General features: G+C 38.3%; 1 protein-coding gene across 1 annotated transcript in view; it reads left to right on the top strand.

Annotated features, from left to right (window-relative positions):
- The window catches only part of LOC114643696 (sterol O-acyltransferase 1-like), a 79,704-nt gene that overhangs the window by 15,933 nt on the left and 35,985 nt on the right, over positions 1-27,786 (top strand). Inside the window, exons 2-6 of the mRNA XM_051932571.1 lie at positions 5,413-5,548; positions 10,231-10,289; positions 16,899-17,035; positions 19,820-19,879; positions 22,580-22,687. Of these exons, the coding sequence (XP_051788531.1) occupies positions 5,422-5,548; positions 10,231-10,289; positions 16,899-17,035; positions 19,820-19,879; positions 22,580-22,687 (491 nt within the window). The 5' untranslated portion in view covers positions 5,413-5,421. The remainder of the gene's footprint in view (positions 1-5,412; positions 5,549-10,230; positions 10,290-16,898; positions 17,036-19,819; positions 19,880-22,579; positions 22,688-27,786) is intronic.

Below are 27,786 nucleotides of genomic sequence, written 5' to 3'. Positions count from 1 at the left end.
GTGTAAAAGAATTTTTTTCATTTAAGCTTTTTTGTTCTTTCTCATTTTAGTTTCACAGTTTACCTCTCTGAATTACAGGTTTCTTTTATCAACATTTTTGTGAACCCTATAAAGTTGGTCATTATTATAAAGATCTCATATAAGCTTAAACTATTAATGAATATGTAGATGAAATGTCCTTAATAAAACACGAAAACAGAGTAACTCCTAGTTTATTAGACCATGATATTTAAGGAATCCTGTGCAGTAAAACAGATATCAGTCTATAGCCTGTTTCTGCTCTTTTTAGCAGCAATAATTTCTCACATTTGCCATTAGTACTAGGGTGTTGTACCGTGTTAGCCATTATGAATGTAGTGAGAAGTCAAGCAGAATCACACCTTTTATTAGCTAACTAAAAAATTACAATATGCAAGCTTTCGAGGCAATTCAGGGCCCTTCTTCAGGTAAGATGTAATGAAGAAGGGGCCTGAGTTGCCTTGAAAGCTTGCATATTGTAATCTTTTTTAGTTAGCCAATAAAAGGTGTCATTCTGCTTGACTTCTCACAATTGCCATCTAATCAGTCATCAATCTTTGACATCTTGTTGGAGACCCCCCCCCCCCCCTTCCCTTCTTTATAACCCTGTTTATTCATGAGATTTGAAGGTTGGCTTACATGAATATCCGTTTTTCAGATCCTGTCACATTATTTCAGTACGATTATACCAGAATCACTTGGTGGATCTACTTTTTTGTCTTGTTGAAAGCTTGCGAGTATGCAGCCGTGAGGCTGTCACACAAACATTACTGCCAGATGAGAAAATGAGGATAATTTACAAAATATAGAAGTTGAATTGACCTCTCTCAAGGTAAATTTGAAACGGTAATCTAATCCGTATTTGAACTTGCGCAGAATGTTTCTTCATTTTAAGACGCACTAGTTTGCAAATTCACTAATGTTTTTTTTTTAATAGCAAGCTTTAAAATGTCAACACTTGGTACAGCACACTTTTTATTTAAGATATTTTAAAGAAAAATTTGTTTCTTTAAGAAAAAGTGTGCTAAAGTTTCTTTCATGTGAACTGACCGATACAGCAATGGCAGTAAATACTTTTTGAATTATTTGCAAGTGTGCCTAAAAAAGTAGTGACCAGTGACCTTAGCACTAAACTCTGTAGGACTTAAGAATTCATTCATATCAAAAGTTAAGTTCTACCTCATTCCATAGCACCTATTATTCTGTGCTTAAATCGATTCTACCCCTTATAATACACTCTTCCCTGTACAGTGGAACCTCGGTACACGACCATAATGTATTCCAAAACTCTGGTCGTAACCCAATTTGGTCGTGAACCGAAGTAATTTCTCCCATAGGATTGTATGTAAATACAATTAATCCGTTCCAGACCGTACAAACTGTATGTAAATATATTTTTTTTAAAGTTTTTAAGCACAAATATAGTTAATTATACCATAGAATGCACAGCGTATTAGTAAACTAAATGTAAAAACATTGAATAACACTGAGAAAACCTTGAACAACAGAGAAAACTAACACTGCAATAGTTCGCGCTATAGCGCTATGAACCGCTCGGTAAAAACACTTTTTTTAAATGAGTTTTAAGCACAGGGAAAATAAAAATAAACATTTGAAAAATCCGTAATTTAATAAACCACCAAGAAAGTAACATTGCAACAATGCACGCTACGAACCGATCGCTGTAAACAAAAGTGAAAACAAAAACAAGCCCAGTGCATTTTTTAACTGCCTTCTCTACCTTATGCGTCCAGCCCTCTCTCTCTCTCACTCGCTTTTTCTCTTGTGTGTGTGTGTGTGTGTCTCTCTCACGCGCGCCTGTGTGTGTGTGTCTCTCTCACGCGCGCCTGTGTGTGTGTGTGTCTCTCTCACACGCGCCTGTGTGTGTGTGTCTCTCTCACACGCGCCTGTGTGTGTGTGTCTCTCTCACGCGCGCCTGTGTGTGTGTGTCTCTCTCACGCGCGCCTGTGTGTGTGTGTGTGTCTCTCTCGCGTGCGCTTGTGTGTGTGTGTGTCTCTCTCGCGTGCGCTTGTGTGTGTGTGTGTCTCTCTCGCGTGCGCTTGTGTGTGTGTGTCTGTCTTGCGCGCGCCTGTGTGTGTGTGTCTCTCTCTCGCGCGCGCGCGCCTGTGTGTGTGTCTCTCTCTCTCGCGCGCGCGCGCCTGTGTGTGTGTGTGTGTGTGTGTGTGTGTGTGTCTCTCTCGCGTGTGCCTGTGCGTGTGTGTGTCTGTCTCGCGCGCGCCTGTGTGTGTCTCTCTCTCTCTCTCTTGCGCGCGCCTGTGTGTCTCTCTCTCTTGCGCGCGCCTGTGTGTCTCTCTCTCTCTCACTCGCGCCTGTGTGTGTGTGTCTCTCTCTCTCTCTCGCGCCTGTGTGTGTGTCTCTCTCTCGCGCGCATGTGCGCCTGTGTGTGTGTCTCTCTCGCGCGCCTGTGTGTTCCGCTCTCTCTCGCTCTCTGTCTCTTGCTCGCTGCACAGGAAATGCACAGGGAGAGACCGAACACGTACAAACCGAAAGGGAAACTGACTTGTTCATACCGAGTGTGTGGTCGTGAACATATGCAAAATTTTGGCAAACTTTTTGGTCATAAACCGATTTGTACGTGTTCCGAGACGTTCGTGAACCGTGGTTCCACTGTATCCCTATTTCTTGTTGATTATGGCTAGTCTCACAACTTCTAGCATAAAGGTGAGACAGAATTCCTCCTGTTCAAGCCCATTCAGACCATTTTTGAATTGGCCTATGCAAGTTTAAGGGTCCTCCCTGTTGTCTTTCAAAATTATTTAAATCAGTATACCTTTGAACATTAAACTAACCATCCTGTAGTTACGTAGTACATATAGTAAACTCTTATTATCCTTTAAAATGGTGTTGCAGCATTGTCCGTATTTTATTTTTAAGTTTCTCTGCTCTTTAGTGATATTACTTATTTGAATTTTCAAAATGTTAATTCTTGTGAGTGTGGAACCATCTTGACAAGCCCTGCATGTGAGGAAGGGAGATGATCAAGCACTTAAAGGGCACTACTTGTAAGACCTGCCCCTCTGCAACAATCGAATTATCCCGGGCACATGGCTGTTTCCCATAACTTTTTTATTTTGGTAAATTGTGCTTTCCAGTTATTCCGTAATATTTTTCCTTTCCCTTTTAAAACCACATTTCAATTTGCTGATTAATATAAAAACACATCTTCTTACCTTCCCTCCTAATATAAAGTGGATTCAGAAAGTATTCAGACCCTTTCTATTTTCTGCACACTGTATTGTGTTGTGCATTTAATTTTAAACATATACATTTGCCATTTTCGCCCATCAATCTACGCTCAACCTTAAGATTAGATAAATTTTATTAATCCCATGGGGAAATTCAGATACATGCAGAAGCATACAAAAACAGGATACAGACTTTATTAATAAAGTGAAAAGATGTTTTCAGAAAGATCTACAAATTTATTTAAAAACCTCCCTTTCATTAAAGTATTCAGACCCTTTGCTGTGGCAATCCAGAGTTTGGTCAGGTGCATCTTATTTGCTTTAATTATCCTTGAGATGTGTCTAGAACTTGATTGGAGTCGGCAAAGTGTTTAAGGTCCCACAATTCACACTTCAATGTCATGACAAAAATCAAGCCATTAAGTCCAAGGTGCTCTCTTTAGACCTGTTGAAGAAGAAGAAGAATTCTGTAGAAGTTTGAAACCACCAAGACACTTCTTAGAGTTGGCCGTCTAGAAAAACTGAGTAACTGGGTAAGATGGCCCTAGGTTAGAACACGGTGGTCATTATAAAAGAGTTTCAGAATTCCTCTGCTGAGCTACCAGAACACGTCAGAAGGATGACCATCTGAGCAGCACTCCATCAGCTAGGTATTGTTGGTAGAGTTCCTAGGTGGAAGATACTGTTCAGTATAAGGCATTTGACTGCCTACTTGGACTTAAAAAAAATGACACTTAAATATCCTATGTTCTAATGAGGCAATAAATGAACTCTTTGGTCAGAACTGTAGGCATTATGACAGGTGACACCTAGGCACTTCTTATCACTTACCTAATATCCTCGCTGTGTTGAAGCATGGTGGTAGCATCATCATGTTATGGGGGTGCTTCTCAATGGCAGGGGCATGGATACTGGTCAGAATTCAGGGAAGAGTGAATGCAGCCAATTATAATAAGGGCCTTGGAAAAAACCTGCTTCATTGTGCACACACCTTCACACTGGGGCTTCAGTTCACCTTTCAGCAGAACTGTGACCCAAAATGTACAGCCAAGACCATTCTGGAGTGGCTTTGGAACAAGTCTCTGACTATCCTATCCAGTCTAACAGAATGCGAGAGTATCGTCCAGGAAGAATGGAATAAACTGCTCAAATTCAGGTGTGCCAAGCTTGTGGAGACGTACCCAAGTAGACTCAAAGCCGTAATTTCTGCTGAAGGATATCCAACAAAGTTTTGAATTAAGAGTCTGAATGCTTGTATGAAGAGATTTCAGTTGTTTTAGATTTTTAATAATTTGTAAATCTTTTTAAAAAAACGTTTTCACTTTGTCATTATTGAGTTATTGAGCATGGATTAACGTTCAATCTTCATCCATTTAAAATAAAATCAGTAGCACAGTAATGTTTGCAAATAGTAAAGGGGTCTGAATACTTTGAGTCTACTTTTTCTTTCCACTTCTGCTACTTTCTCATTTCCTTTTATTATTGGATTGATATAACTACTGGCTATACTTTTAATTTAGACCATAAATTTATTTGGAGAAATCTTTTATTCCTGTATATTTTGGTTTTTGTTTTTCTTTTTAACTTTACCACTTAAACATTTCTCATACATTTTATTTTATTAGAAGTTCAGTAAGAACATTGTCTTTGTGTTTTGTGAAAAGTTTTGTATTTTGAGAGGCAGACTGTTTGATTTAAAAAAAAATAAAAAATAAAGTTTTGGCAATGTAATGTATTTTATCATTAATATAGAGCCATAAAGTAATCATGTATATGCCAACTGATAATAAATTTGTGAATCCAGACACCAACCACTCATTAGGCTTAGTGGCTTATTGGATGATTACGTTAATTTTACAAATAATCTCACTCTCTTGACTCTACTTGTGCATGCCTGAGGAAGAGACTTACATTGTTAAAAGAATCTGCTAAGGATATCTAAATTAAGATTGCAACAGTCACTATAAATAGGTTGTCAATGACACTTTCTTCTGAAGAAGGGGCCTGAGTTGCCTCGAAAGCTTGCATATTGTAATCTTTTTAGTTAGCCAATAAAAGGTGTCATTTTGCTTGGCTTTTCTCTACATTCATAATGGCTAACATGGTACAACACCCTAGTACTTCATGTGTACTTAAAGACAACATATTATGTAGTAAATAATAATTTTTTTGTTGCTAATCTTTGTAGTAAAGAATAATGGCCAGTGAGGGTGGGCTGTCCCATCGAAGCAGAAGAATGATGCCAGTGGTCTCCCCATCTCTTGAGAGAGATGCTGGTGTGAGAGGTTTTGAATCTGATGGGCATGTCCGGTTGACCAGCAACGGTAAGTGTGCAAATACATCTAAATTGTAAATGTATTACTTAGAATCCTTTTCCGTTTTATTCTATATAACATCTTGTCACAGGAGGCTGGGGGTGGTACCCAGCTGGGATGCCCAGGAGGACCGGAGGAGGGCTTACACTTCCCCCAGACCACGCGAGGGCGACCGCCCTGGTGGCTTTGGAGACCACGGGAACAGAGTTTTGAAGCTCAACCCTATAGGGGCCTGTGATCACCGCCACGGGGCGCCCCAATGCCTATGGAGCCCTGGCCCTCAGCACTTCCACCACACCTGGAAGTGCTGGGGGGAAGAAGACCAGGGACACCCAGAGTGCTTCCGGGTGCGCAGCCGGTACTTCCACCACACTGGGGAGTGCCGGCGGAAGCTAATCGGGTGGCACCTGGAAAACCTTCCAGGTGTGTATAAAAGTAGGCCGCTTCCCTCCATTCGATGGCTGGAGTCGGGAAGAGGACAGGCGAATTCTTGGAGGAGAAGAGTGGAGGCGGACCAGAGAAAGAGAGGCATTGTGAGGCCGGGAGTTTTGGGGGTTGTGTGCACTTATGTAAATATTAGTAATGTCTAATAAACGTGTGGTGGGTGATTATACGATGTCTGCCTGTCTATGTTCAGGCCATACCCCACAATCTATTATATACTAGCAAAATACCCGCGCTTCGCAGCGGAGAAGTAGTGTGTTTAAAGAGGTTATGTAAACATGTCTACATATACACATATCTACATATATACATATATATATATATATATATATATATATATATATATATATATATATATATATATATATATATATATATATATACACATATACACATCCACATATATATACATATATCAACATATATATACACATACATATACACACATACATACATACACACATATATATATATATATATACACATATTTACATATCTACATATATATACACATATTTACATATCTACATACATACACACACATCTATCCATCCATCCATCCATCCCTCCCCGTGCTTTGCAGCGGCGAAGTACTGCTTTTACATTTTTATTAAGAAGAAAACCTTTTTAAATTGAGTGAAAATATACCAATAACAATTTGTTAAGGATCTGTTTTTTTGTGAAGCTGACTTCACACAGCCTCTCCGCTGTTTTATAAACGAACGTCATATAAGGTCTTCCTTTTTCGTTGCTTTGCCAACGGAAGCAGCCTTTTTATTTAATCCTGTTTTTACGATTGTTCTGTTTGTATATCACGTTGTCAGTTCAGCACTCCTGTTGTAATATGACCAAGCCGTGCAAGCACACTCTTGAGAATGCAACGTATAGTTGTACAGGAGAAAAGCAATCTTGCCTGAAATCAATGGCAACCTTTTGTAGGTCAATGAACTTAAAGTTTAGGTTTACAGGGTGCTTTCTTTCCGAAGTACCTGCACTCATGAATATGTCTGTATGCGTCAGTCGCTCAAATCCCCGCGCTTCGCACCGGCGAAGTTCTGCTTTTAAATTTTTATTAAGAAGAAAAGAAAACCTTTTAAAATTGACAGAAAATATACCAATAAGTTTGTTAAGGATCTTTTGTGAAGTTGCCTTCACTCGAGTGATCACTTCGAGCTTTAAGCCTGAGAAATCACCCCGTAAATGCACACGTTTAATTGCACATCTGTTAATATGTATGCTTACAAAGTATTAAAAGACACTCAACAATTACACAGTATTAAAAGACACTCAACAATTAATGTCATTTACCTTCGTTCCTGCGTTTGACTCGTGCTGTAAATCTCTTCCTTGTTTTCACTTCACGTGATTACGTAGGAGGCGTAATACGTGATGACGCGATACGTGACTCCGCCTCCTCCATTAGAGTATATGGACAAAAAACAGGTTCCAGTTATGACCATTACACGTAGAATTTCGAAATGAAACCTGCCTAACTTTTGTAAGTAAGCTGCAAGGAATGAGCCTGCCAAATTTCAGCCTTCTACCTACACGGGAAGTTGAACAATTAGTGATGAGTGAGTCAGTCAGTCAGTGAGTCAGTCAGTCAGTGAGGGCTTTGCCTTTTATTAATTAGTATAGATTTTTCAACAAATGTCTTAAGTCCGTGATCTTGGAAAAAGTCGACAATTCATTGGCACCCCACTTGGGTCTGGCTACAACTTTTGCATCCAGTACTACTGTCCTCATTGGGACACATGCTGACCAGCCATACTATTCTCAGATACAGTGGAGTAAAGTGAGTATTTTGTTTAAAGGAGAAGTCAAGAAATAACTTATAAAGATGGACATTTAATGTTAATTTTGGAAATAATCATTTAAGATGGACAGACCTGCAAAGATGATTAATAACAAAATAGTTTAGCGTTAATTTACAGAGACATGGCATAATCCAAACTTTTTCTGTAAATGCTGATCATGACTCGCTAATTTGCTGCATCTTCATAAAAGATTTGTGTATGCAAAGATAAGGTGACAAATAGACTATGTTGCACAAACATATACATTATAATAAATGTTTACAAATCTGTACAATGTATAGTTGTTTAGTATTTTGACCTGTAACGGCATCCCAGTGTTGTTTCCTGCTTTGTGTCAATGCTGCCAGAATAGTCTCTGGTCACCTGCAACTCTGAATTGGATTAAGTGGGTCTGAAAATGTCATGTTGTATTTTGGTTTTGCTACCTACAAATAATTAATTAATAATCTGGCCATCTGTGTTAGCAAGTAACTAGATCTGCTGTGACAATCCAAACACAGTATTTTTCCACTTGAATAATTTGTGTTAAGGCACATTTGAGGTTTCCGATTCTCTTTAATTGAGGAGAATTGTTCTCTTCCTTTCTCTTTAATTGTTAGTACAGTAACACATCGTCCTAATAAAGATAACATTGTTCAGGTTTTGTTAGCATTTGTTTAAATTTACAGTAATTGATATAGTACTACACATACTGTAAACAACAGTACTAGGGTGGATGATGTGACATTTTATCAATAATTCAGCTCTTTATCTTGAAGTCATTTGTTATACAGTTTATCTTAGTACATGCCTAAACTCCTACCAAAGTTCAGAAGTGGTTTGGTTTTTAATGTTACTGTCCCATATTTTTTCTTTTACATTAGTAGATATCACTTTATTTGCCCCAAGGGGAACATTTAGCTTTTTACAGAAATTCAAAATATAATATATACTGTATATATTATAACCAACAACAAACCACACCAGAACCACTAAAACAAAATAAAATTTTCTGATTTGGCTAAAGATAAAGTGCTGTCAGAGTCACTGAGACATAATAAAGGAGCCCAAGTTGTGCTTCTTGACACGCTTGTACTGAATAATTTGTTGGTTGGAAGATTTAATGGTAGTGTTCCAGAGACAGGATGTGCACCATTGTTCATACATTTGGACTCAATATTGTTCATGTTGTATTGTTTGTCAGTAGTTAGATGATTGCTTTATAAAATGGGTATTTGGTAGCAATCTTCAGTGTATATTAACCATAACACCGTTCAGCCTGCATCTCTAAAGTACGTCATTTTCATCAGTTTAAGTTGAATCCTAGCAGTAGCGTGCATATTCTGAGCCAGAATAGAGGAGAAATAGCCCAAGCTCATATCCCAGCCACAGTGCTTCCTGCCTTATCCCTAATGTGTCTGTCTATCTTCTTCTATAATACGCTACTGTGGCTGTTTGTTTGACTGTCCAGGATTTGAAATCGCCTGTAGCTCGCAAACCGTTTGACCTATTGACCTGAAATTTGGTACACATATACTACGTGACGTCTACTATCCGCTTTCGGGGTGATGATTGACCTCCATGGTTATTCCTCCTTTTTATTTTTATTTTATTGTAGAATCAATTCTTGGCAGCGACCAGCAGGGCGGCCGTGCAGCACATGCCTACGGACGCCGTTCTCATTCCTACCACCTTCGCCGTCACTTCCCCTAACTCTTCATATCTTAAATCATTCCTGAGTCAGATTGAAGACTTAAGTGCCAAGTGAAAAAGTAAGGAAAATGTACTAAGTAATTGCAACACAAACACGGACTTAATCAGTTTTAACGCAAAATGATGGCGACCGAAGAAGCGGGCCGCTAGGGTGGAGAAAAGAAGAGCTGCTCAGGTAGTGGCAAGCGCATCAACCTCTGAGCAAACGAATGGTAAACGAATAGAGAAAGAGGATGAAAAAAAGGAATGCTCAAGTCAAGTGTATTCACTGCATGTTATTGTGCAGTGCGCCATTATTTTATTTTTTATTTTTTTTGACACCCACTGCACCCACTGGCCTCTGTTTGACTGCCTTTCCCGAGGTTTCTTCCATTTTTTTTCCCCCTATAAGGGTTTTTTTTGGGAATTTTTCCTTGTCTTCTTAGAGAGTAAAGGCTGGTGGGCTGTTAAAGCCCATTGCGATACTTCTTGTGTGATTTTGGGCTATACAAAAATAAATTGTGTTGTATTGTATAATGCTGTTTGGATCATCTGTGGTTCCCTGTGACTCTTAACTGAAAAAAACGGTGTGTTCAAGAAACCTAATGAACATGCATAGACTATTAAACAATTCTCTTGGATACAACTTTTATCCAGTGTGTATTTTTAAGATTTTGTATTTTATCTGTTTAAATGTAAAGCTTAAGTTTTGGTATGTTGATTTTAATAGATGGTACTTTTTTATTGTTTTGTTTTAAGGATGTATGGATCTAGAGCACATTATCACCAAAAAGAGGCAGATGCAGTTGAAAACCGAGGTGAAGTATTGTCTTTTCCTATCACTTACTAAACAAATATCTCTGAGGCAGTCACCTGTGCTCTAGTATTATGTCTTATTGCTTGCAAAACGGATGGGGTTAATGCTTGCAATAGAAATAAACACGTTATAAAATAAATGTAGGTTGTTTTGTTTACGGATGCATTTTTTTCCCCCATGTACCTAGAAATCTTGTACCAGATAGTCACCTTAATATTTGCCTATCTCTGCTTTGAAGCCAAGACCACAACTGTCCCAGCTCCAGTTACCGTATATACTCGCGTATAAGTCGAGTCTTGAAACCCAAAAAATCGATCATAAAATCAGACCCTGACTTATATGCCCATTCAAAAATGTGACCCTTAAATTATTTATTTATTTATTTTTTTTATACATCTTCTTGCCTTCTCCAATCTTGCACCAGTTTCTCAGACACATCGAATTTTGTTGTAGCAGCGCAGTTACCAATTTCTTTTGCTATTTCAATGACGTTTAATTTAAAACCATCTTCATATTTTCTTTGGATAGAACGCTCCATCATAGATACGGGATGCTCTTATGATAAAGGTGTAGGAGGGTGTAAGATACAAAAAACACAAAACAGTGCAAACGTCGCTTTGGAATAGTTCGGGTATTACCTTGTGGTCACATAGGCACAATAGAGAGAGAGGTTAAGAGCATGTGCTGATACAGCACATTGCCACACTCACATAGAAAAATAAGGCAGTGCTCCATGGTTACTCTCTCAGGTGAGCTTTAGTCTATCATATTCTCTTGTACCAATAGCGTGAGTTTTCCGCATTCGACTTGTACGACCGACATTATAAAATACCAAAAATTATACTGTAAAATCAAGTACCGACTTATCCGCGGGAGAACTTATCCGTGAGTATATATGGTATGTTTATTCAAGAGAAAAATAATTGCTTAGCTACTAATTTTTGAATAATTTAAGTTTTTTGCAGTTTAGAGTTGCTTACTCCCAGTGATTGGATGCTTGATTGACTCCTGGTTGGGGTAACCTAATAATAAATTTTGCATGTTCTTTAGTGTCCTCAAGGGTTTTCTTAAAGGAGTTCAATTCCCTGTCACAATCGAAAAGCATTCAGTATGGCGACCGATCTAAACTGGCCTGGCTTGCGTCTTGTGCCTTGCTATGGATTGACGTTCTGTTCACATTTGTTTCACTTAATGACTGTGTAAACATTAGCTCTCTGTCATAGGCACAAGTCACTTGTGATTGTTAATGTTCCAAAGATGGATTAACACTTATGTAAATTGGTATTGGTGAAGGAAGAGAATTGAATGATAATTTTTGAAAGCTTGTAGACATTTAAACATCTGCCAACTGCAGTGTCAGAGAATAAAAGTAGGGTTGTTTTGTTTCATACATTGACCCGATTATCTCTGGTATACACCGGAGTGATTTGGACTAGAGTGTGATGCAGTTAGGATGCAAATTAGTGCCTTCAGATCTGATGTCATGGTCTTCTCCCAGAGGGGAAAAATTACTTTCTCACAACAGGTAAAGGGTTAGCAGCTGCTCGAGGTAGAAGAGTTAAAGCACTTCAGTCTTATTCATTAGTAAAGGACAAAGTGAATGTGAAACCAAAATGAACTGGTACAACAGTGATAGTTGCAAAGATCTAATAATAAGCTGGTAAGGTGAAATGGAAGTCATGTCCTCAAATATTTTTGAATTACATCTTAGTCTACATTTTTATCCTTGTCTCTGGTCACAAAAACCGAGTAGTAGCCAAAAGAATGAATCTATCCGCCTGAACAACTGAAATAAGGTCTGTGTGTGTGTTTCCTGATTTTTGCTTTCCACCACAGGATAGGGAATTCAGCAGTATGACAGGACCCTCACCCCAGGGGAGAATTGTCGCTTCTCTTGATCAAGAAGACCCAGAATATGTTTAGGCACTCAGTTAGGATTCCTATGGTGCGCTTCTCACAGGAAGTGTACCAGATAGAGCCCCTTGGGAGCAAACCAAGGGGAAGATAAAGAATATGTTGGATAGATTTTTGTATTTCAGCTGCTGTTAGGACATTTGAGAATTCCTTAGAAGGAGCTGAGCATAATGTATTTAAGGACTGAGTGACCTGCTTTGTCCAACTTAGCCTGTTGTCACCTTGCTCCTCACTAGGAAAAGCTGATTGAAAGCTTAGATAAGAGCATTTGGCTTTACAAGATTTTACATTTTTATTTTTTTTGTTTTTTGCTGAGTAATGGCAAATTTGTAGAAAATGTAGTGCTGTAAATTGATTTACTAACTGTTATATGACATGTAATTTGGATAGGTAGTGCTTACATATATTTCCTGCAAAACATATCCACTGTTAAGCAAGTAATAATGGCACAAGTTCACATCTTTTTTTTTTTTTATTCAGAAGCTCTCCATTAATTAAATATGTAACAGTAGAAAGAACAGTGAAAAATGCTCTGGGAAAAATATTGGGATAATAAAGTTTAGCAAGCTTTGATGTTGGACTGTTTTGTTTTCCTCAATAAGGGACTGAACGCGGTAAGACTCGTTTGTGTCTAAGTTTCTGCCTACATTTATTCATAATTCGATCAATTTTACATTTCCTTAAGAAGCTTTAACCTGCTTTCATGGCAAGCTGTGCTCCTTGTAGAAGTACGAACATATTCTTATACATTTTTTCCTAACCCTGGCCTGTAGAATAGAAACACACAGATGAAGAACTAACTAAAGGACACCAACCACCTGAAAAATTAGTGAATAATGTATTTCAATAACATCCTGAAGATCACTGAAAACTTAACAATTTTGTGTTGCATCTGAATCCCGCCCTGCATTTGCTGCATGCAGTTATGAAAAAAATTATACTGTGAGTGAGTAGTAGCCATTTTACATAGTAGTATTAACATTTTCTTCTGCTGATTCCTGCTTTACCTTCCTTTCAGTACCAAGCCTCTGGGCAAGGGTAGGTCCTAATTACCAGGTACTTAGACTTAGAATTACAAAATATTATGGGGCAGGATCAAAAGAAGGTGTGCTTAGTGTTCTTTGTTCCTTTCTATAGTCTCATCCAGTTGGCATGAAGAAATGTATGTCTAACATGTACCGGTATTACGAATAGTAACAATTTCAACAATGACGGAACGATACACCCAAGAGCCACTACCTGAAGCAGTGCTCTGATGACATATATTGTCATCAGTTAATAACTGACAGCACTGTGCCTTCACAATTTTGAATATTGAATTTTATGTGGTGCCTATACTGTAGCAATTTTAAAAGTGGGTTTTGTTATGAAAGTCCAGGATGCAAGTTTTTTAGCTTTTCGTTAATTCTATGTAAGCACTGGTTAACCTTGTGTCCATTTTTTAAAATTCAATCCACCTTTACATTTGTCTGCTTAAAGAAATGTATCATTTTTGACATACTAAGTGTACACTTTTTTTTATAAAATTAGAAATTAACCAGATGTTTCTGATTCACAAAATAGTTGGGTGATATTGATAAAAGATATTTTAACTTAAGAAATCTCAAGTTTGTCCAGTTCTTTATTTCATTATTTTCAATTTATCATTTACTTAAAAGTATAATCTGTAGACACATTTCGACTTAACCAGTTGGCGAATAAACCATTTTGTAAAAGGTTTTGTGGTTAATTAAATCAGCATTGAGCTATTTTGCAAAATTCCAAGTGCTATGTTTGGCAGAAACCTTACACTGTTAATGTCAAAAAATCACTAAACCAGCAATACAGAGTGGTCTAGTGGGGCAGATTCATAATGAGGTGAATGTTTTTCATTGGTATGGACTGAGGAACTGGTTAAAGTTTGATGGAACAATGAATGGAGTTTAGTTACTAAATATTGCCAATCTGCTTGTTTCAGCTTGATATGAAAGTTGAAACTTTGGTAAAGATTCACTGTTCAGCAGGGATGTGGTCAGTATGGGGCCAAAGTACCACTAAAGTGGCTCAAGAGGAAATGCCCTTCAGTGGCCCCAGGGTATTCCACTAAAGTGAAAATCTAGGTCATGTGTTTAAAATAGTGAGATGAAGTAAAGCTGCCAAATGGTAGAAGAGAAAAGCACTTTTATAGCGTATGCCCAGCTGGTGGACAACAAGATCAGAACACTAAAAGTAGTAGTTATGTCAAAGTTTGGCTTAAATTAGACACCACACATTAAAATGTGGTTATTGATGCAAGCTGCTGTTCAAAATCTATCTTTTACAGTATAAATATATATTGGAGGGAATTATGTAGGTAGGGCGGCACGGTGGCACTGTGGGTAGCGCTGCTGCCTCGCAGTTGGGAGACCTGGGGACCTGGGTTCGCTTCCCAGGTCCTCCCTGCGTGGAGTTTGCATGTTCTCCCCGTGTCTGCGTGGGTTTCCTCCGGGCGCTCCGGTTTCCTCCCACAGTCCAAAGACATGCAGGTTAGGTGGATTGGCGATTCTAAATTGGCCCTCGTGTGTGCATGGTGTGTGGGTGTGTTTGTGTGTGTCCTGCGGTGGGTTGGCACCCTGCCCGGGATTGGTTCCTGCCTTGTGCCCTGTGTTGGCTGGGATTGGCTCTGGCAGACCCCTGTGACCCTGTGTTCGGATTCAGCGGGTTGGAAAATGGATGGATGGATTATGTAGGTATCACAAGTACTGTTGTTCACGCAATCTATGAAATTTTTATAGGTTTTGAACCGTGTTGCAAGGGAACTGTAGAGGGGGGGTGGTGTTGTTTTTGATTATAAACTCTACAGGGATTAAAACCGCATTTTCTGTGAATTGTATCACTGCTTCAGAAACTGTTATCTATGTTAGCACCATTATTAACATATCCATACATCAATCTATCAAATTTATAGGGTACTTTCACCATAGTCAATGCAGGCAGCATCATTTAAAACACTGTCCATTGCAGGGTGCATTTATTCCCTTTTTCCACCCATACTGCTTCAAAGTCAAATATGAATTAAACGTGAATGCAAATTTTAAGGATGTGGAAGAAAGCCTAAATTCCAGGGGAATAAATAAACTCTACAGATACAATTATCAGGTTTGGAATCAAATCTGGACCCCCTCAGTGCTAACCAGAGCATCACTCTGCTTCCCCTTTCTTTACTCAAGTTACCTTTTAAATGTATTTAATAACTGCATTGATTGCAGAGCAAGGGCGTCTTGACAGATTTTAATGTAGCACGTTTCTAATTTGCTTTAGTAACGCTAGGTTATAGAATCATTTTTAATGAAAATATGGCTTAGTAAATCTTTTAAAGGTGGCACGGTGGCGCAGTGGGTAGTGCTGCTGCATCGCAGTTAGGAGACCCGGGTTCGCTTCCCCGGTCCTCCCTGCATGGAGTTTGCATGTTCTCCCCGTGTCTGCGTGGGTTCCCACTCACAGTGCAAAGACATGCAGATTAGGTGCATTGGCGATCCTAAATTGTCCCTAGTGTGTGCCCTGAGGTGGACTGGTGCCCTGCATGGGGATTTGTTCCTGCCTTGTGCCCTCTGCTGCCTGGGATTGGGTACAGCGGGTTGGAAGATGAGATGATGAAAGCTTTTAATTATATCAATAAACTGGATGAACATTGTCTCTCTGGAGTTTTCCATAACTTTGTTTTGAGAACATGCATGATTTATGTGGCTTTAACCACTATGCTGTGATTAGTGGATTTTGTTCTCTTGAGAGAGGTGCTTTTTAGACAAGGCAATGAGTGGGAGTGCAAATATTAAGTGTGTTGGTAGCTTTGTAACTGAGTACTTATGGTCATATTCAATGACTTATGCCCCAAAACTGAGTTGTATGCTATTCAAATTCTTATAAACAAAATGAATGTATTTTTTTAGTTTTACAACAAGTTTTCAAGATAACCCAAACCATTTTACCTCAAATTCCGCTTCTCCATCTACTTCTGTCCTACATATCGGCACCTGTAAGGTACATTTTTTTACATACCCTTTGTTTTGCTAGTCATTTAGGGTGGATTGGAGAAGACTTTTACAACTGCATGCCCTTCCTGACGTCAACCCTGGACTTGGTACTGGCTCTGAGTCAGTGACTGGTTGCTCAAAGTTAATATTTAAAACACATAATAATGTGAATGTATCGGATCATAATTTAACAAGAAGAGGCAGCAAGGCAGTGCAGTGTTTAGTATTACTGCTACTTCACATCTCCAGAGTACTGAGCTCATATTCATATTCCTGTAGGTTTGCTGACTGGGTGAAGAGTCCAAATAGCCCATGCTTCTGCTCTTTTTGTTGTTTCTTCTGAATCCTAAATACGTGTTTTATATCAGTGACTATAAATTGTTCCAGCTTGAGTGTGTGTGTGTGTTTTGAGAGAGAGAGAGTGTCTTGCGATAAACTTACACCCCATTCAGAGCTGGGTCTGTGTCTGCTTGGGCAGATCCCCAGTGTCCCTGAATTGGATAATCTAATTATAAAGTAAATTGATGAATTGGGTTACTTGGTAAGCAATTTTTATTTTTTTGAAGGCTAGAATTGACCCATAAAATGAGTTTCACCCCTTTAGCTTATAGAATTGTTGAAATCTTAAAGAGTTCAAAATCTTTATGTGAAATGTAAACACTTTATTCAAATGTTTCTTTGTTGGCTGATTTTTCCCTTTTCAGAGTTTAAGGGTGGACCTGATGAAGCGATTTGATGCTCAAGTCCAAGAGTTTGTTGAAGCTATGATCGAAGAATCCGTCAGTTTTGAGCCTACACCTCCTGTGTTTGCATCTTCAGTTTCAGAGAAAGACAAGATGAGGTACGGTACATTCCATAAGGACAAGCTAGCAGTACCTACGGCGTTCATTGTAACAGATGTGCTTTCAAAATAAATTGGCTATCTATGTCTCTCTTTTACTCTCTCTCACTCTCCTTTAATTGAAGTTTAAATAGTTCACTGATACCCTGCCCTTAAACTATGTTTCATTATTCATGAACAGTAACATTTCCTAATGAAGCCAAAACTATTACAGAAAGAATGATAGCAGCTGGCAACTAGGCAGTTCTTACGCAGATGTGAAATCTTGCAGACATGATAGAAAGCAGCAAAAGGACAGTGTTGCTCACTCATTTTTATCATTTTATTCTCATATTATTTACACCCAAATGTCCAGTTAGCAATACAATTCCAGATATGCCTCTTTTTTCCCCACTCTTTCTTTCGGTACCTAGGATATTCTGGCACATTGTGCATGGCCTTCAACTCTTATCTTGTTTTTTTGATGTCTCTCTGGATGTTTACACTTGAAAAGGACATTGGTCTGCAGCTCATCTACTGTCTCATATTTTCAGATAGCTACTTTTAAATTTTTGTGTAAACACTAGCTAAATCTACACAAGTGTAAATCTGGAAAAATAAGGTGTCTACTTAACCTATTAAAATGTACATCATTGTAACATACCAATTAGTGATTGCATTTGCTGAACTCTACACCACCTAATCTGGCTCAGTGCTCCCAGATGGTGGAGTCTATCCTGGCAGCATCTGGCAGAAAACGACCATAAGTGTGATAAGTATATTACAGAGCCCACTTTTGCGCACATCCTCATGGAGCCATTTAAAGCATCCATGAGACAGCAGCTCTAGCCTGTTGGCCATCATGCGACTGCCTTTGTGAAAGTGATATTGAAATAATTTTGACTAAGTAACATAATTTATAAGTGTGGGATGCTATTTATTTCTATGATAATAATATTTAGTAATAACTTGGCAGTTCTTGCTCTGTAAACATTTTTAATGTCTAACTTACACAAGGTGTAATTATTTTTTAAATGATAAATAATGGGATGTGTGTTTGCTCTTTGCAATATCTCCAGTGTAGTTGAAAGATCTTTGGATTTACTGTGTTGAAGTCTTGCAAAAAGGCCAATAACAAATAGTATGGAGATGGTTCTTCATGAAATGAGGGCTTCTGTGACTGGGTTCAGGTGGAAAAGAATCCGCTGTTTCAAGTGGAGTATTTGAATCTAAAGATAGAGTAGCCCAAATCAAGGAGTTTACTTTGGAATTGAAAAGAGTATCTCTCTATGTGTAGCCCATTCTCAAATTTTAGGCAGAAGTAAGAATGAAAAGGTGTAGGTATTGTTCAAGAAAAGATCAAGAGAATCTTTATAAAGTAGAGCAATAATGAACATTTTCTTAAGGATGGAGAACAATAAACTGAGGATAAGGATGAATTGAAAAAAGCATACTGAGCTCAAGAGGGGAGGGAAGTGTTGGAGAAAGAATAGCATCAATATGCAAATAGGAAAATGAAAGAGGGGGATCACTAAGACCTCTGCTTCCTAAACCAGAAAAAGGCTGATTAACAAAGACCACGGGCTTAACTTAACTCTTTGAGGGCTGAATATTTTTTTCAAAAAAACATAGCTTCTGAAAAGCAATGGTTTCATATAGAAATCAACATTAAACGTCTGTTGCTGCATGCTGCGGTTGCCTGTTTGCTAAGAATGTGTGGCAGGCTTGCTGCCAGGCTGTCTTTGTGTGGCCAGGGCGGCAGCTGCAGCAGGGGTCACGGCCGCAGTGCATTGCAATCTGGTTTCTACCTCTTACCATTGTTAAGTGGCAGTCTTCCTGGCGAACATTGCTGTAGGCGTGTCAACTACATGAACCTGTTCAGCACCACCACGATTAACTGGAAGCTGGAACCTCACATTCATTTTCGATCAACTTGTATCAAAATCAGAGTCCGGTAAGTCATCGTCCACTTCAGAGATAATAGGCAGAACTTCGTCCACGCAGTATTTTGCTTTATGCATTCGCTTTGATCTCTCGTCATTATGTCAGTGCCATTTTTGCTATTGTTTGCGCCTTGCTACTCACACGAGCCCAGGAAATCTCGGTCAAACCAATGAAGCTAACTTTCCTTCTAGCAACGAGAGTCCAACTAAAAGATAACGGTTGGTTTTGTCACAGTTTACTGTTGATTACCATCGTCAACTCCTCCTTTTGAAAGAAGTCGACATCAGCCCTGAAAGAGTTAATGAAGGTTAAGCTGTCTTTCAAACTTAATGATGTAGACCATTTTTTTTCTAGAAGATGATTGTAAAGATAATTGCCCTTATACAGAAGGGTGCTGGGTCACTAAACAGGGACAATACTGTATTATAAGGAAGATTTGTGAAGGATTAATGGCACCAGCCTTTGTTTTTGATAGAAAGAAATATGCTTTTACAGGGTAAACCATATAAGAAAAGGAGAGTAACTGGTCATGTAAACGGTGAACAACATATATTGCCTGTTGGTTTGGATAAATACCTTAAGCAGCAGAAAGTCAAAAAATGAAGAACTTCAGGGCAAAGGGAACACCATGGGCTAAATACACAATGACTGTACATTAGATTGCCAAATGAACCCTTATAAAATATGCATGTTCCTCAAATTACTTGACTAAAAAATATTTAGTAGTGAACTGAGGAAGTATGCTTCTCTGCATGGAGCATGTGAAGAGAGAAGTTACAAGAGTGCTAAGATCTACTATGTTCCGATATGCATTTTTTTTTTTAAATGTAGTGATTCTAACCCACATTTCTGTTTTCACAGGCAACTGAGACCATCCCCGGAACAAGGAAAACTTTTTATAAGTCGACGCTCTCTTCTTGAGTGAGTGCCTCAGTCTGAAATTATTTACAAATATTCTAATTTTAACATTTAGGGCTTAACTGAGTTAATTGTAATAATACTTCTGTGTTTAATTACCTTAAAATTTTACTCTTAAAGGAATACTCAATCCAAAATATTTTTTACTAGTAACGGCACACTGCACAATACACTTGACTTGAGCATTCCTAGTTTTCATCCTCTTTCTCTGTACATTTAGCATTCCTTTGCTCAGAGGTTGATGCGCTTGCTGCTTCCTGAGCAGCTCTTCTTTTCTCCACGCTAGCGGCCCGCTTCTTCTCTTCTTTCGTCGGCATCTTTTCGCGTTAAAACTGATTTAAGTCAGTGTTTGTGTTGCAAGTACTTAGTACGTTTTCCTTAATTTTTTAACTTAAGCTGGCACTTATGTCTTCAATCTGCCTCAAGAATGATTTAAGATATGAAGAGGTAGGGGAAGTGATGGCGAAGGTGGTAGGGATGAGAACGGTGCCGTACACATGCGCTGTCCTGGCGCCCACTGCCGAGAGTTGTTTCTACAATAAAATGAAAAGAGGAATAACCTTGGAGGTTAATCATCATCCTAGTAGACGTCACGTAGTATATGTGTGCCAAATTTCAGGTCAATAGGTCAAACGGTTTGCGAGCTACAGGTGATTTAAAATCCTGGACAGACAAACGGACAGCCACGGTAGCATATTATATATAAAGATATGTTATTTACTTTATTGTGATGGCTGAGAAAAATTTTTAGCCTCATGTTTTCATGTGGAATGGAGAGAGAAGTTTATGCCATAACAGAAATCGGTGGTGGCCAGTATTGCACAACATCAAATGATGTGAAAAATGTCAGTGGGGGGAAAAAAAATCTTGTTAGTCCTTTTGTAAAATCCACATATCCAGTCATTATACTCAAAACATGTAAAATGCATGCTGTTTTATTAACACTGTTGTATAGTTACTTCCTTAATGACCAAGATGCACGTAAACAAGTCACAGGAGGTTCTGCTCAACCTTTTATAATGCACTGGTGAGGCCTCATCTTGAGTACTGTGTGCAGTTTTGGTCTCCAGGCTACAAAAAGGACATAGCAGGACTAGAAAAGGTCCAGAGAAGAGCGACTAGGCTGATTCCAGGGCTACAGGGGTTGAATTATGAGGAAAGATTAAAAGAACTGAGCCTTTACAGTTTAAGCAAAAGAAGATTAAGAGGTGACATGATTGAAGTGTTTAAAATTATGAAGGGAATTAGTCCAGTAGATCGAGACTGTTATTTTAAAATGAGTTCATCAAGAACACGGGGACACAGTTGGAAACTTGTTAAGGGTAAATTTCGCACAAACATTAGGAAGTTTTTCTTTACACAAAGAACGATAGACACTTGGAATAAGCTACCAAGTAGTGTGGTAGACAGTAAGACGTTGGGGACTTTCAAAACTCGACGTGATGTTTTTTTGGAAGAAATAAGTGGATAGGGCTGGCAAGCTTTGTTGGCCTGTTCTCGTCTAGAGTGTTCTAATGTTCCAAAAAAAGGAAACCTAAAACCTCATCGGATTAACTTGAAGATCCACCTCTCCCCCTAATTCATTGGGCAAAATTCCTGTCTTCAGTTCAAAAGTGATTCTTATAACACTTTAGGTTTCCTGTTTAATGTGCATACTGATAATTCAGGAAGTAACTATATCAAAATATTTTAGCAAAAAAGCATGAATTTTGGATGTTTTGAGCATAACGACTAGATAATGGACAAGTGGATTATGCAAAAGGAGTAATGAGAGATTTTTTTTGTTCTTTTCCCCCAAATCCCCCTTGGATGTTTTTCACATCATTTGCTGTTGTACGATATTGGTCACTATTAAGTTCTGTTAAGACCTAAATATTTTTCTCTCCATTTTGAGCCATCACTACAACATATGTAAAATATAAATATCATTTTTGGGTCTAGCATTTCTTTAAACTGCAAAATTTCAAAATAGTTTCAATTTAAGCAAGAGAATACTGGCAGTGGACAGGATATAGCTAAATGTCATGTTCAATAACTATTTAAATTGGATTAGACTAATATTTACTCAAAATCAAAGTTTAAAAGTATGTGCATCTTGATCCTGCTTAAATGTGCTGTGGTCATCATTTTGCTGAACTGGACAAAGCAGGCACAGGTAAACGGTGCATGAGAAATGGATAATATTGCATAATCTTTTAGCCACAATTTGAAACTTCTAAAAAGCATGAAAGTTCAAAATACAAATTGTATTGGTGTGCATTTTATAAAAGTGAATAGCCTAAATCTAATTTAGAAAGTAAAATATTCCAATGAACTACCTCACAAGAATTTATTGTTCAACAGGTATTCTACACTTCTTCTCATGCCTGTGTTAACAGACAACACTGGTGTCTTGTGGCCATGCCTGACATCACTACCATTTTATAGGTGTGGTTGTTTGAAGTACTTCTGAAGCAAATTATTTTAATCTGTCAAAAATATGTACACTATATAATTTGGTTAAACAATCTTTCATATTAAAAAAAAAAAACAAAAATCAAACTATGCTATCTGAATTTATTTATCTTATATATTGTTTAAAATGTACATTATAAAACATATAAGCTGTATTTTGATTTGGTCCAGTATTGTTATGACATTGCATTTATTTAATTCATACTACTTTATTTTATTTATTAATTAATTTATTTTTTCTTGTAACAGTGAGCTGTTTGAGGTGAACCATATTCGTACCATCTACCACATGTTCATTGCTCTTCTTATCCTTTTCATCATCAGTACTCTTGTTGTGGACTTTATAGATGAAGGAAGGTAATATAAATATCTTAATTTGTGTCTTTTCTGTCACTCTGGGCACTCTATACTGAGATTTGATTTTGATGATTACTAAGAGTCACAACAGATTGTGCACGAGGAGCAGCTGAAGTTGGGATTCAGCATAGTGAAAAAGTTGGCTTGAAGAGATGTTGTAGTTTGGCCTTGTGTTTGCATATTTGAAGCAGATATGTAATTCATCTAAAATTAGTAATGCCAAGCAACAGCTGACATAAGCTCAAATTTAGTCAAGCTGCTTTAAAATAAACATATTAGAAATATGATTTTTGGGCATTCATCCACTACATTTCTACTATGATGGAATCTTTTTGTGCAATTGGTTTCATAGCGTTTCCTCCCACAGTCCAAAGACATGCAGGTTAGGTGGATTGGCGATTCTAAATTGGCCCTAGTGTGTGCTTGGTGTGTGGGTGTGTTTGTGTGTGTCCTGCGGTGGGTTGGCACCCTGCCCGGGATTGGTTCCCTGCCTTGTGCCCTGTGTTGGCTGGGATTGGCTCCAGCAGACCCCCGTGACCCTGTGTTCGGATTCAGCGGGTTGGAAAATGGATGGATGGATGGATGGTTTCATAGCTGCCTGTTACAGTTTCACTGGGTTCTTGCCCAGAACAAAACGTTTACAATTTACTTTCATTAAACTTGCTAAATTTTGGTAGAATGATTACAAACCTCAGCTATGTTAGGCTAGATATTTAACATGTACAGTAATGGCCAAACCCACCAAATTGTACTGCTCTAGGCATTTTTTAAAAAAGAGAAAATGTTTTACACTACTAGGATGTTTCAATCTCTTCTTAAAAAACTATTACATATCATGTTACTAATGTTACTTTTTTTTAATGCAATACACTAAAGGTATAAACGTATCCTCTTATACCTTTTATTTTATAAACAGCTGTATTTACTTGTTATAGAAAGATTATACCAAGGCTTAATCACTCTATGTAGATTTTGGCTTGATGGTGACCTACACTAAGCTATCAGTAATAAAAGCTTTTACTTATCAATTTAACTATATACTGTATTCTATAGCCTTTCTATTGTATCCTAGATTTCTTTTAAATAATTGTTCTGAGTGACTCTGTAAAGAGTTCAGTATATCTGGTACATTCCTGAAGTGTTTAGACCTCTTCACATTTGTTCACACTTTGTTATGTTGAAGCCTTGTGGTAAAACAATTTTGGTTTGTTTTCTCCCCACATCAAGCAACACTGAATACCCCAGAATGACAAAATGAAAATAGAATTTTAGACGTTTTTTGCAGATTTAGTAAAAGTAAAACACTGAAATACCACATTAACACAAGTATTCAGACCATTTACTCAGTGCTTTGTTGAAATACCTTTGGCAGCGATTACACCTTTGGAGTCTTTTTGGGTATGACATGACAAGCTTTGCACACCTGATTTTGGAGATTTTTCTGAAAATCCTCTCTGCATATCTTCTCGAGTTCTTTCAGGTTGGATGGACACTTTTGGACAGCTATTTTCAGGTCTCTCCAAAAATGTTCGATGGGGTTCAAATTCAGTCTCTGGCTGGGCAACTCGAGACTATTCCCATAGTTGTCCCTAATCCACTCCTGTGTTTTCTTTGTTTTGAGCTTTAGGGTCATTGGCTTGTTGGTAGGTGAATTTTTGGCCCAGTATGATATCTTGAGGACTCTGGAGCAAGTTTTGATTATGGATACTACTTTGTTCTGTACAGCTTTCCCCCAAACCTACCTAGTCTTGCACTCCTAGCTGGCGAGAAACAACCCCTCAGCATGATGCTGCAACTGCCATACTTCACCACTTGAATTGTATTGCACAATTGATAAGCATTGCCTGGTTTCCTTCAGTCATGTTGGTTTTTTCTTGGTTTCATCAGACCATAGAATCTTATTTTTCAAAGTCTGAGAGTGAGGTGCCTTTTTTCAAACTCCAAGTGGGCTTCCATGTGCCTTTTATTGAGAAGAAACTTCTGTGTAGCGACTCTGGCATAAAGACTGGATTGGGGGAGTGTTGCAGTGATTGTTGTTCTTCTGTAAGTTTCTGTAGTCTTCACAGAAGTTCTCTGATGCTCAGCCAGAGTGACCTTCAGGTCCTTGGTCACCTCTCTTACCATTGCCCTTCTCCCATGATTGCTTAGTTCAGCTGGGTGGTCGCCTCTAAGAGAATGGTCTTCCATTTAAAAATTATGAAGGCAACTGTACTCTTGGGAACCTTCAATGTTGCAGGGATTTTTTTTGTAACCTTCCCCAGATCTGTGCCTCAACACAATCTTGTCTCAAAGCTTTGCAGGCAATTCTTTCCACCTCATGACTTGAATTTTGCTCTGATACAACATTGTCAACTGTGAGACCTTCTATAGACAAGCATGTGCCTTTCCTAACCATGTCCAATCAATCGAATTAACCACATGTAGATTCTAAACAAGGTGTAAAAACATCTCAATGACGATCAATAGATTGAGATGCACCTGAAGTAATTTTCTATTGTCCTAGCAAAGGGTCCAAATATTTGTGTCAATGTGATAATATTTCATTTCTTTAATTTTTAATTTGTTTACAAAAAAACTATCTGATATCCTGTGTTTGCGTTGTCATTTTGGGATATTGACTGTTATATTAATTTTTAACACAAGGCTGCAATAGTCCCTAGATAAGAAAAGCATCCTATAGACTGTGAAATGGCTAGAAAGATGAGGAGGGCAACTTATCACATGTTCAAGCCTGCACCATATTTTGGGAGAGGCTGGTAGAGATTCTTTATTCTTATGGTAGCAATATACTGTATATATACCAGAGTATGCATATGTATAAAATTGATATCTACTCTATATAAGTCCTAAACCTAAAAGTGCAATGGTGACGTTTTTATGTCACATTTTTCGGGCTTATTTTAAAACCTACATATATATGTTTGGTATCATTCTTTTCAGAATATATTGAACTTTAATGTGATGTTGTTAGATTTTCAGATTCTTATTCTGTTTTTAAATTATAAACTAAAAAATATCAAGAACTCGCGCCCCGCGAGACGAGACTTTGTGCCAAAAGATTTAACCACACCCGGGGCCGGAAATAAAACACAAAAGGTAGGACAGCTGCTCTACAGGCATTTAAATGTTCGAAGCGCCATACGAGATGCAGATCACGTGGCATGGAAGCAGCAGCAAGCAAGTAGCTGATCGAGCAAAGAGGAGGTTAAAAAAAAACTGTTTGTTTCCCATTGTATTACTGTTTAAGAGGGGGTTTCGGAAGAGCAACCATGTCTCCTTGGGGTGTACTCAGCCCCCCTCTTCACAACGCCAGTGGCAGAGATGCAAAGTGGCTGGCGAGCGAAGCGAGCAGGGGGGAACCCAATAGTCATAATATTTAAAATGTTCTTCAGAAATCCACTCTATTTATTCTTACTGAAGAACTAAACAAATTCAGTGGTATCATTGAAATAAGGTGAAAGAGAATGATAATTCATGTCCTCCTTTGTTAATTGCAGCCATGTTACTGACTATAGGTTTCTGGCATGTTGATATGCAGCAGTTAATTATTATAAGGAAATAATTATAAATAATAATGACAGTCCTTGCATCCATTAAAGTATACAGTAATCCCTCCTCTATCGCGGGGGTTGCGTTCCAGAGCCACCCGCGAAATAAGAAAATCTGCGAAGTAGAAACCATATGTTTATATAGTTATTTTTATATTGTCATGCTTGGGTCACAGATTTGCGCAGAAACACAGGAGGTTGTAGAGAGACATGAACTTTATTCAAACACTGCAAACAAACATTTGTCTCTTTTTCAAAAGTTTAAACTGTGCTCCATGACAAGACAGAGATGACAGTTCCGTCTCACAATTAAAAGAATGCAAACATATCTTCCTCTTCAAAGGAGTGCTTGTCAGGAGCAGTGACTGTCACAGAGATAGAGAGAAAAGCAAACAGATCAATAGGGCTGTTTTTCTTTTAAGTATGTGAAGCACCACCGGCACAAAGCTGTTGAAGGCGGCAGCTCACACCCCCTCCGTCAGGAGCAGACAAAGTGAGACAGAGTTTGTTTTTCAATCAGAAATCAATACGTGCCCTTCGAGCTTTTAAGTATGCGAAGCTCCGTGCAGCATGTCGTTTCAGGAAGCAGCTGCACAAAAGATCACAACGTGAAGATAATCTTTCAGCATTTTTAGATGAGCGTCCGTATCGTCTAGGTGTGTGAACAGCCCCCCTGCTCAATCCCCCTACGTCAGGATCACAGAAAGTCAGCGCAAAAGAAAGAGAAAAGTAAGCTGGGTAGCTTCTCAGCCATCTGCCAATAGCGTCCCTTGTATGAAATCAACTGGGCAAACCAACTGAGGAAGCATGTACCAGAAATTAAAAGACCCATTGTCCGCAGAAACCCGCGAAGCAGCGAAAAATCCGCGATATATATTTAAATATGCTTACATATAAAATCCGCGATGGAGTGAAGCCGCGAAAGGCGAAGCGCGATATAGCGAGGGATTACTGTATAATTAATCCACATGGTTAAACAGCAGGTACCTTTTCACTACTAAAGAATAGAGGTGCATGTCTAATGTGATCTGAGATAGAATATGGTTAGAGCTCAAGTACAACACTGGGCTCCAACAATAGCACCTGTTCCTTCCTGACTTGTGCAGATAGCTTGACCATTATATCACTAAGAGTGGCTCTTACAGCTAATATATATGCAATTTAAAACATTTTAGATGAAGATCTCAATTATCAAACAGATATGCTTACTAGCTTTCAATTCTCACATTATTTATTAACCTGGAATGTTTTGCTAAAAAACACTTTACTAGATGTTCTTGAAATTGAAATCACACTTACCAGAGAAGTCCTGCACTCGAAACATTATCAGTGTTCTCCCAATATAGCTCCCTGTCTGCACAAATCACCAACTACTTTAATGATGAATCGCCTGATGCATTCTAGTACATCAGTATTCAAATCTGAGAGGGAAATAATTTCCCTTTCTGTGTTGATAAGTTGAAAATTATGCATATACATCATGCAGTAGATGCATAGTGCCTGGCATTAAAATGTCAAAATTGTTTGTGAATTTGATGTCATTATAAAAAT

Source organism: Erpetoichthys calabaricus, chromosome 10 (genome assembly GCF_900747795.2).
Source record: "Erpetoichthys calabaricus chromosome 10, fErpCal1.3, whole genome shotgun sequence".
Classification (NCBI taxonomy): Eukaryota; Metazoa; Chordata; class Cladistia; order Polypteriformes; family Polypteridae; genus Erpetoichthys; species Erpetoichthys calabaricus.
This window is presented reverse-complemented; position numbering and strand designations above follow the sequence as displayed.